The 11,063-nt window shown below is 27.1% G+C and overlaps 3 protein-coding genes across 5 annotated transcripts; 2 read left to right on the top strand and 1 right to left on the bottom strand.

The window, feature by feature from the left end:
* Positions 1 to 93: 93 nt before the first annotated feature.
* Positions 94 to 2,966, top strand: LOC123261453. Its single transcript, XM_044723046.1, has 5 exons — positions 94 to 720; positions 895 to 1,626; positions 1,690 to 1,779; positions 1,853 to 2,083; positions 2,932 to 2,966. Exons 2-5 carry the CDS (start codon positions 1,380 to 1,382, stop codon positions 2,964 to 2,966), a joined length of 603 nt encoding a protein of 200 aa, XP_044578981.1. The 5' UTR covers positions 94 to 720; positions 895 to 1,379.
* An 8-nt stretch (positions 2,967 to 2,974) lies between these two features.
* LOC123261315 (ATP-dependent RNA helicase SUV3 homolog, mitochondrial) lies at positions 2,975 to 8,282 on the top strand. Of its 3 annotated transcripts, XM_044722908.1 has the most exons (16): positions 2,975 to 3,227; positions 3,545 to 3,831; positions 4,154 to 4,376; positions 4,460 to 4,628; positions 4,690 to 4,801; positions 5,336 to 5,466; positions 5,536 to 5,849; positions 5,927 to 6,068; positions 6,152 to 6,310; positions 6,804 to 6,983; positions 7,067 to 7,218; positions 7,305 to 7,426; positions 7,531 to 7,608; positions 7,721 to 7,848; positions 7,936 to 7,999; positions 8,086 to 8,282. In XM_044722908.1, coding segments are annotated over exons 1-16 (2,334 nt in total). In that variant the 5' UTR covers positions 2,975 to 3,156; the 3' UTR covers positions 8,088 to 8,282. The 3 variants fall into 3 exon arrangements, with proteins under 3 accessions (XP_044578843.1, XP_044578842.1, XP_044578844.1); XM_044722907.1 differs by having other exon boundaries at positions 7,936 to 8,282; XM_044722909.1 differs by lacking the exon at positions 8,086 to 8,282 and having other exon boundaries at positions 7,916 to 7,985.
* Positions 8,283 to 8,487: 205 nt separating this feature from the next.
* LOC123261320 (sphingolipid delta(4)-desaturase DES1) lies at positions 8,488 to 10,983 on the bottom strand. The gene is made up of 5 exons (XM_044722916.1): positions 10,693 to 10,983; positions 10,419 to 10,595; positions 10,113 to 10,252; positions 9,460 to 9,673; positions 8,488 to 9,372 (listed from the first exon to the last, which is right to left on the bottom strand). Exons 1-5 carry the CDS (start codon positions 10,772 to 10,774, stop codon positions 9,020 to 9,022), a joined length of 966 nt encoding a protein of 321 aa, XP_044578851.1. The 5' UTR covers positions 10,775 to 10,983; the 3' UTR covers positions 8,488 to 9,019.
* Between the last annotated feature and the right edge of the window lie 80 nt (positions 10,984 to 11,063).

The raw sequence follows: 11,063 nt of genomic DNA, 5'->3' as shown, positions 1-11,063 counted from the left end.
CTTTAATATTGTTGAATAATTTTGTTACTAATAATAGAAACATCCAATAATTTTATGACACTGAAATCAGCTGACGAATATTTTTTAATTTTATTTAAGGTAAAAGTCCCTATTATGAGACGATGTCCCCATTTATGATACACTTCATAAAAATACTATTTTATAAAAAAAAAACACACCCCTAGCATACTAAAAGTATAATAAATATATTATTTCATCTATTTCAAAAGCAATTTTCGACTTTGGCTGTTAATTAATTCCATACTGTTTTTAAAAAATATTTATTAAAGTGCGAGGTTTGTTATTTGTGCTCAAAGCCACGACCAAGAATAGTAAAACGACAACGGCAACCTAGTTTTTTATGTTAGTGTAATTTTATTGTGTCTTCTACTTTTATATTAAATTGTATATCAATTGAAAGCTGATGATTAATAGATTTTATTTCTATACACATTTATGCATTTTTTTTTATTATAATATTTTAAATCTGAGTGTCTCACAATGCCTACACTTATTTACGTTAATGCCCCGGTTTATGAGACACTTTTCTCGGTGTACTGTGTAATACGGACATATGTTTTTCGACTTGTCCCGATTAAGTGAGACAGTGTACATTTATAAGATTTTATATTGCTAATATGTGATATTAGTTATAAAAATAGTGCAATTATATGTTCTAAAATATTGGCTATTATTAAAACCTCAAATATTTTTCTAAAAGTAAGTATTTTAACTCAAATAGCTTTAGATCATGAATCTAACCTCAAATCATATAACATTGAATAACTTTGTCAACAAGTTTTTCTGTTTTTTAATTAAAACTTTTGGATAAATTTATAATATTTTTTTGTATATTGATTCTGAAAATATATTATTTATTTCGTATTATTTCAGACTAAGTAAAAAGTAAATTATAATAAAAAGCTGAGATAATGAAGCATAAACAAAATTCCAAAGTGATAAAAACTCAATCATCAAATTCAACCAAAGAAAAAAAGTGTTGTGTTCCAAAATGAATAATAAAATAGAGAAAAAAAAGTTAAAAGGATTAAGTATTTATAATTCGTCAAATATAGAAAAAACTCTAAAAGCAATGGAAGACACAGAGTTGTCCTTGAGAAAAGCAGCTGCTGTTTATGGAGTACCGATTGCTACCCTTGCTAAATGAAAAAGTATTAGTCCTGAGAAGGCAAAAATTAGAACTGGCCCGGTGACAGTGTTATCTTTAAAAGAAGAGGATGTTATTGTTCAGTGGGTTTTGTACAGAGCAGTAATAGGGTCACCTGTGACAAAAACTGAATTATTGAAGATGTATAACAATCCGTTACTGTCTTAGACAGTATCATTTTAATGGGATAAACTGTGAACAAAATAATTTAATGAATGATGGACAACTTTTTACGGTTATACATGAATCTAGTCAAGTTAGTCTTCAAGAATCATCAATTGATAGCAATAACGTAATACGGAGCACTTCTAAAGACTTCAGTGAACACAGCCTAATTGATCTAACTATCTCTACTGATGATACAAATTTAGATATATCTGCACAGCCCAGAGAGATTATAACAGAGCTCACAAATATTCATTCTACAAATCCTATAAACAACAAAGTTCATCAATTAGGTATGTAAATGTCAACCTCACATTCATGTTCAATAAATTTAACTTAATGTGACTGTTTTTCAGAACTTATGATAGAAAATTCAGATCCTATGCTTGCAATGATTGACAAATATCGTTCTATTCACAAGATTTTATCAATAACTGTTGATAAAGGTAATGTAAAATAATTGTTTATGAACTAGTTTTAAAAATTATGAATAAAATTACGAAAAATTCATATTTTTAGATAAATGTTCCGAAAAACCTCCGAAAGAAATATTCACTTTGCCATTGAATTATTTACCGAAGAAAAAAACAATAAAAATTGAAAAAACAGGCAAGTCAAAGTTATCATTTGTGGACACCTCTGATGAATGGTACAAACAAAAGTTAAAAAAAGAAAAGTTAAAAAACATGAAAGAGGAAAAATTTAACAATAAAAAAATATTAAAAGAAGAAAACAAAATTAATGGCTCAAGTCAAGGAATGACAAAAAAAAATCAAGAAAGAAAAGTAGATTTAATTCAATAATTTGCGTTGATTAATTGTTTAACTCATAAAAAATTTTTTATAAGTTTATTAAAAATTGAAATAATTCCTTCTTTTGTAAATACGATTGTCTAAAATTAATAAATATATAAAATTTGGTCAACTTTGCTGATTTTTTAACTGTCTCAAAAATAGGGTCCTGTGGTTTGAGACACTGGGGACATGTGACTTTAAAGTGTCTCATAAATAGGGTCATATAGGTTCCTCTAAAAAACCATAATTTAATTAATTTTTAACCAAAAAAATTATAAAAACAATAGAAATATTGATTTAATGATCATCAAATTATCGTATAATGCGATTAAAATTGTATTTTTTTCTTTAATGGATTAATTATTCGCAGGAATGTTCAACCTACCTTGAAAAGTGTCTCATAATAGGGACTTTTACCTTAACAAATAAATTCGTAATAGAAAATTAGTTTTTTTTAATCACGCTTAAATTAGCAGACACTTGACAATTCTTTTAATTTTTTTTTTTTTAAGTAAACTAGATCAAGAAAATTATCCTAATAAAATTGTATTTATAATTTTAGAGTTTTTTAAAGATGAAATTTTTTAAATAAATTTTTCTTAAAAGTTTCTTTAAATTCCTGAATGTTGAATTTATTTTCTTAAATTTGTTGTGATAATTGATTTGATAAAAAAAAATAATAAAAATTCATTATATACTTTTTCAACCAATCGAAAAATAAATTAATATTAGAGAAGAAATGAAAAAAATATGACATTTTGTTTTTTTAATTTTCAATTTTCATATTACGTTAAAAAACTTCAGGATCAGCGCCTCCAACAGCTAAAAGAGGTAAATAAAATCGCGACTTGAGAATTTCAGTTGAAGTTTTACCTCGGTTTCACACGTGCAGACATAACCAATGTTAAATAACGCGACAATAAATTATTGTCGTAAAATTATTACCAAAATAACTAGCCTAATTATCAAACATTCGTTTTAAATCTACAAAGACATCTTTAATTTAAAAAATAATGTGAAAGAAACAAAATGTTATCAATCAAAAGTTTATTAGGAAATATAATTTCTCCAAATTCATTGAAACCTAAGTTGTTATCGAGGTAGAGTAATTTAATTGTGCACTGTGATGCAATTTTTATAAAATATATATTGTAACAATATAGCTTTCTCCAAAACATTTTGACTCATAACAAAGTTTATATTTTTACTCATTATCGTTTACTTTTATTTTATTCTGTATCATTTCAAATCCGAGGTCTGATGGGTCTACAAATTTGGAGCTTTAAAAATATTTAAATTATCTTAGAAGAAAATAAACTCTTTTAAAATAAATATGTTTTGGAATAACTTAAATTTTGTATGAATAAATTCATTAATCAAATTGATATTTTTTTTTTCTTTTTTTTGTTTTTGACAGATCATTAACTCCGCTAATAAATGAATTTCACAGAACAAAAAAAAGTTCTGTTGAAGATTCGACACGCAGAAGTAATAAAAGAAGAAGTAACTTAAGAGATAAAAAAATTCCTTACAACGTGATCGAGTCGTTGTTTAAACCAGTTGAAGTGCTGCCTGATCCGTACGATGAACATCTGGGTGCTGAAATTACTGGGAAATTAAATAAATCAGATGTTTACAAAGTCGTGAGTGCCTTTATTCAACGAAAAGAAGTACGAGATCTTGCTAAAGACGAAGGACTGTCAAGTAATTTTTTGATGAATATAATTAATATAATTATGAATATAATTTCAACTGAAAATTATATTAAAATGATACTAAAATTAGCAGAGATCTAACAATTCTTGAAATTTTTACAATAAATCAATTATCATAAAAAAAAATGTTTTTAAAAATTCGCACTTAGAATTTTCTAAAATTTCTACATGTAGAATTTTATAGCCAAATTTTTTTTCATTATTGTTTCATTGTTATAAAAATCTAAAAAATTTTTTGATGTCTGTTAAATTTAGTATTATTATATTAAAAGTTATAATACTGACATTATTTATAAATTGTGTTTTTACAGTTGATTTATTGAAAGAGGCAGTGATAGGTTTTAAACGGTATTGTGATAATCCAGACACTTTACCGGTAGATCTGCATGTTATCATAAGTGATCTCATCAAAGGATCTGGACATGTCTTGGACATTTATCCGTATTTCATGCGATTTGCAAAAGAAATGTACCCACATCTTAATTGTATGCCTGATTTAATACAAATAAGTGATTTAAGAAATCCAGCTAAATGGTAAGTTTTAAGTAGAAATTTTTAATTGTTCACTTCGAATAAAATAAAAAAATTTTTTTGAATAATTATTATTTTTTGCTTAGGTATCCTCAAGCGAGATTATACAAAAGAAAAATAATCTTTCATGCTGGGCCAACGAATAGTGGAAAAACTTATCACGCATTAGAACGATTTAGAAATGCAAAAAATGGAATTTATTGTGGTCCACTTAAACTTTTAGCCGTTGAAGTTTTTAAAAAAACAAATGAATTGGTACATTAATTTAAATAGTTGTATTTTAATGGTTTTTTATTTGTTGAATTTTTTTTTCCAGGGTACGCCGTGTGATTTAGTTACTGGAGAAGAAAGATTATTTGCTATTAATGAAGATAATCCTGCTGAACATGTCGCTTGTACTGTTGAAATGGCTAGAATTGATGTTCATCGTAAGTTTTTATTAATATAATTAATAAGGTGTCGCAACTAGATAACCGCGGACGAAATAACCAGATAAATAAACCGTGGACAAAATAACCGGACGATAAAATAACCATGGACAAAATAACCGAACGACATTATAATCGCATCTAACAAAATAACCAAGTAATAAAATAACTAAACGACAAAATATTACTTATAATAAAAATATTTTTGTATAAACACACAAAATTTATGAAAAAAGAGCACTACGGTAAAAAACGTATGTGTTGGCTTATTTTAGAATAAACACACACACAAAATCTATGAAAAAAGGGCACATCAAAATAACAAGTCTGTATTATTTTTGAACTTATAAATTTAAAAATTATTTTGAGAGATTAATTATAAATTTTTATGACCTGAATATTTGGATAGTTGTCATGTGGATATTTTGTCCATGATTATTTTGTCTGAGGTTTTTTTGTTACGACACCAATTAATAATTTCAATTTTTTTTATCCTTATATATTTTTAATAATCCATAAATTATTGATAAATAGGTGAAGTCGCTATAATTGACGAAATACAATTACTGAAAGATAACGACAGAGGTTGGGCTTGGACAAGAGCGTTATTGGGTATCCCAGCTGATGAAATTCATTTGTGTGGTGAAGCTGGAGCTATAGATTTAGTATGTAATAACTTAGTATGAATTATTACTATCTCAAAAAAAATCTAAAACTAAGAACGAATTTTTCAGGTTAAAAAAATATGTGCCACTATGGACGAAGAAGTTGAAGTCCACCCTTACCAACGTCTTACTCCGTTAACAATAGAAAATCACGCAGTATCATCGTTGAATAATATTCAACCAGGAGACTGCATAGTTTGTTTCAGTAAAAATGACATTTATGCCGTTTCGCGAGAACTCGAGCTTTTGGGTAAAAAGGTAGCTGTTATTTACGGTTCGCTTCCACCAAACACTAAACTGAAACAGGCTGCTAAATTCAACGACCCTAATGATCCGTGCAAAATTATGGTCGCTACTGATGCGATAGGAATGGGATTAAACCTGTACATATTTTTTTAAAGTATTATTATATCTTTCTTCCGTAAAATAAATTCTTAATAATTCATTTTTTATACTCCAGAAATATCAGAAGGATTGTATTTTATTCACTGAGAAAGCCGACGGTAAACAACAACGGGGAGAAAGAAATAGACATATTAACCGTTTCATCGGCTTTACAAATCGCTGGTCGTGCTGGTCGTCATGGAACTCAATGGCAATCGGTATTTATTTCTTTGCTTTTTTTTTCTTATTATAGTATTTATTTCTTTACACACATTATTCATTAATTATTTTAATTATTTAGGGTTTCGTGACAACCTTCAAGCCTGAAGATCATTCATTGTTAAAAACATTATTAAGTCAATTACCAGAACCAATTTTGAAAGCTGGGTTACATCCTACCGCAGATCAAATAGAGCATTGTGCATATTATTTGCCCAAATCAACACTGTCAAATATAATAGTAAGTTTATATTGATTACAACACGGAAAAAAGAGAAATAGAAAAATTACATTATCCTAAGCGTCACATAAAAAACTGTTGACTTTTTGGTAAATTTTATTTAACAAGAAGTTAAAAATTAATAATTGTCAACTTAAATTCAACAAAATATTACCAAAAAAAATTTTGTGCCGCTTGGGATATAATGTAATGTGGCGCTCCGTGATGAAAACTGAAAAAATTACAGTTTCAGATTGTAATTAATACATATTTTATAAGAATTACATTGAAAGCTCTGAAAATTAACATTTAAAGTTTGAATTTAGAAAAATGTTATTTCAAACTGTAATTTTTCTAGTTTTTAATATGACGGGACACTTATTACTATTTATAGTGTAATTTTTTGATTTATCTTTTTTCCGTGAACTACCGAGTAATTGCATTTACAACTGGTATTCTTTCACAAATCAATTGACAATTAATTAATTAATAATTTATTAATTTATTTCTTCAGGACATCTTCGTATCCTTATCTAGAGTTGATGATTCGCTGTACTTTATTTGCAATATCGATTATTTCAAATACCTTGCGGACAAAATTCAAGACATTAATCTGCCCCTCAGGGCTCGTTATGTATTTTGTTGTGCTCCAATCAACATTAAGTCGCAATTAGTGTGTGTTATGTTTCGCAAAGTAAGTCTCTAGTCTCAATATACAACTCAATAATAGCAATTTTTTCTATAAAAAATAAAACTAAACAAAAAATTTAATTACAGTTTGCGACGCAGTACTTCAAAAATGAACTCATTACTTGTTCGTGGCTGTGTAAGCAAATCGACAACTGGCCTTTGGAGACTCCTAAAACCATTGTTGAATTAGTTCATCTTGAAGCTGTCTTCGACGTGTTCGATCTATATCTTTGGCTGAGGTAAATTATTCATTATTAATTTATTTTTATTTTGTTAAAGAGATAATATTTATTCGATTAATAACTATTATTATTAATTTACTTAGTTACCGATTTCCGGATCTTTTCCCGGATCAAGAAGCAATTCGCCAAATACAAAAGGAAATAGATTTACTGATTCAAGATGGTATTATTCGGTTAACTAAACTTTTTAGTAGAACAGAACCAGGTAATACTTAAATTTTTTATTATATTTTTTTGACTCAAATTGTTTATTTTTCTTTTTTATTTCTAAATAATTACATGGTATTAATAAAGTAAAAATTATTTCAGCTATAAAGATTAGTGGTGAGTTCCAACGAGAAAATGAGGACAAAAATGCGGATTTAAATCAAATTCAGCGTTATAAAGGTTTCATATAATTTTTATACATTTTTTTTTGCAATTACTAAATAAGATCAAATTAAATTTGAGCGTATTTTAGATAATTTAGAGATCAATATGAATTTTTTATTAATTTCAGATCGACCAAAACCAACTTATGGTAAAGGAAAATTGACAAATAGACTTATATCTCAAGGTTTATTAACCGCAAATATGATCAAAGAACTTCGTCTTGAATGGGCAGAAGAACTTGAACAAGAAAATAAAGTAAATAAATTGGATGATATTTAATCGCTAATAATGATTTAGTTTTTATACTAATTCAAATAATTAGAGATAAAATTTTATTTTTAGCCAATATCGGATAACGACAAACCAAGGACAAAAAAATCATCTGAAGTTCCCAAAAAAACAAAGTGTATGTGTGAAAGCTAAACTATTTTATGAATGAAAATAATAATGATAAAATACAAGCTAATTGAAAATTATTTTATATATTTATAGGACTAAAAATGTATAATAATAACTGCGTAATGCCGAGTGACGAGATAATTATAATTATTTAGATACCGAATCAATTTTTGACTGACCTTTACAATAATTGAGTCAAAAACCAAATAATTACGAAGCGAATGATTGCGTGAAAATTAGTGACTGTAAAGTTGTAAAATAAATTTATGGGAATATTTTATTCAAGAAAATATGCGCAATATTTATTACTCAATTATTTTTACAAATTAAGTTTATATTAACAATAAATAGAGCGAATGATTATTTAACAACGATCAATTAATTAGCACTGTTAAATAGCTATTTTAAAATAAGAGTATTATAATTAGTAATTGAAAAAAAAAAAAATAATTTTTTATAATACAAACAAAATTAAAACGTTAAAAATATATTACATTTAATGTATTATTAGCATTATTACTTTGATTGTTTTATTACGTAATACTTGTAAGTTTGTTGATTGCAATGCAAAAATATGAGATTAATTATTATATTATTAATATTATGGAATACGGCAAAGTTTATAAACGCAAGATATATCAATCGACTAGACGTTAAAAATTACATAAATGAAGACGGAATTTTTTTTTTTTTTAACTTTGGCCAGGAGACATTGAATTCATTATCATTAGTTTTTTAAAAATTATATCAGCAATTAGAATTAATAATAATTAATGATAGTTTGCGAAGAACCCATTGTGCTAACAACTTTTAATTTTAAAGAAGTATATCAAACCATCATATTATAAATATGATTAACTTTAAATGTAAAAATTGGAATTAATTGTCTTGTTAGAGTCAGATAAAAATATAAGTTCAATAATTGTACCAATAACTTTTGTAAATTACTTCGTCGTAAAAATATGTATAATAAATATGTATATATATAAAATTCATTTCATTATAATTTCTTAAAAAATTAAAAATTTCACGAATCTAAACCTCTGTGCTTGCGTTTTATTCGTGCGTACGGCCCGATCTCCGGGTCCATTATGAATTCGTAGATCACCGCTGTCCAGGAGTTGTGATGAGGTAAGTTATCGTAGAATTCAGAGGCTATTTTCCTTACCTCCGGCAAACGCGACCCAGGAACAGCCGGAAAGTCGTGGTGCTCATTATGATAACCAACGTTGAACGTGATTAGATTTAACGGTCCGTAGTAACTGTACGTCTCAAACCCTTTTTTGTACATATAATGCTCTGAAATAAAGTGTCCAGCTACTGGGTGTAGCCCCATTGCCATCACTCCACCCATTATCAAATACACCAATACTTTTCCACCTAAAAATATTTTTTATCAGTCTTGTTATGTGCAATCCTAAGAATTAAGCATAAAATGCAAGTTAAAAAAATATGCGCAGTGCTTACCCAAAAAATACCATACAATGGCATCGAAAATTAATTGTATTACTAAATTCACGTACTCCAAAAATGTCGGAGGCTTTGGATAAACGATCAATGGTCTGAATGAGTAGAAAAATGGCTGCAGTAATACCCAGCAAAATTTACCAAATGTTGTACAAAATAGTTTAGCTTCAAGTAGTGTCGGCAAGTCAGTATCTAAATATTCATCACCTTGGTACTGTTGATAATAAAATTTAATAATTGTCTTTTTATTTTGAATTAAAAGAAAAATTTCGGTAATTGGAAAAAATAGACCGGAAAAAATTTTAAAGTTATAAAAAATTATAATAATAATTGTACATCACACCCACAATTTTCCTGAAAAACAAACACCCCTAGAATGATCGCTCCATTTTTTGTTATAAAAAAAAATTTAATTATGATCATTATTATAATAATTTTTATTTTATAATAATTTTAATGGAGCAATATGAATTTTTAAATAAGTTTAAAATTTTTTTGGGTCTATTTTTTCCGGGATTCAAAAATTTCTTATCAAAATCTTATATTGAGAAAAAAAATTCGTAAAAATTGTTTAAAGTAACAATTTTAAATTAACTAGCGAAATTTAATAATTTTGGCTTTTCTTTTTAAGAATCAAATTATTTAATACTCACACGATGATGCTCTAAATGGTATTTTTTAAAACTAATAGATATTGGCAATCCAATTGGCAGGTTAGCAAAAAATCCAAACAATTTATTAGCCTTCGGCCTTGAGTGTCCAAACGCTAGGTTGTGTGATATTTCATGAATAGCTGATTAAATAAAACAATTCAAAAAAGAAAAATTAGTTGTTATCTGTTGGTAGTAGCCAATGGTAAAAATAGTTATTAACTACAATCATTCTAAGAACAATCATGTACTTGTGATTAAGAACGATAAACAGCCAACAAATAAACGTTAAATTTATAAATGACTCACCTAACATAAGAGAGTGGTTAATAACACCTCCAAAGCAATAAGCCATCAGAAATAACATTGGATAGCTTAAATCTTTTACAATAAACATTGAAGCAAATTGTATCAACACCATAAATGTCACCACCCATTTGAAATTCGGATCGTATCCAAACAGTTTTTTTATCTGCGGGTATTTTTCTGTTGAAATAAACAAAAAAATCTGACCTTAGCTCAAATTCTTCAGCATAATTAATAATTTAATATCTAATCCAATAATATGATTAATCATAATTACCCAATATTAATTTTCGTCGACTGGCATGAGGTTCTTCGGTGTAAACCCATTCAAAATCCGTTCTAGAAACTGCTTGTCCCATTATTTATTTATCTATTTAGTTGCTATTATTCAATTTCATAGACTGTTTTGAGCGGTTAGTGATAAATAATTATTTATTGCTTGTAGAAAAAAATTTTATGTCTTTTGTTATCTACTTAAAGGAGTTACTGTGTAAATACCGGCACTTGCTTACAGACTAAAAAAATAAAATTATAGTCATATGGAAGTGGTCATGATCTTGAGCACATACTTACTGATTGTTATTATTATTATAACTTAGTGAGTAATTATTGTCAAAGAGGTCAGCACAGAACTATTTTATAGTTTCA

Source organism: Cotesia glomerata, linkage group LG3, assembly GCF_020080835.1.
Source record: "Cotesia glomerata isolate CgM1 linkage group LG3, MPM_Cglom_v2.3, whole genome shotgun sequence".
NCBI lineage: Eukaryota > Metazoa > Arthropoda > Insecta > Hymenoptera > Braconidae > Cotesia > Cotesia glomerata.
Note: the sequence above shows the minus strand (reverse complement) of the source record. Positions and strands in the feature narration are given on the sequence as shown.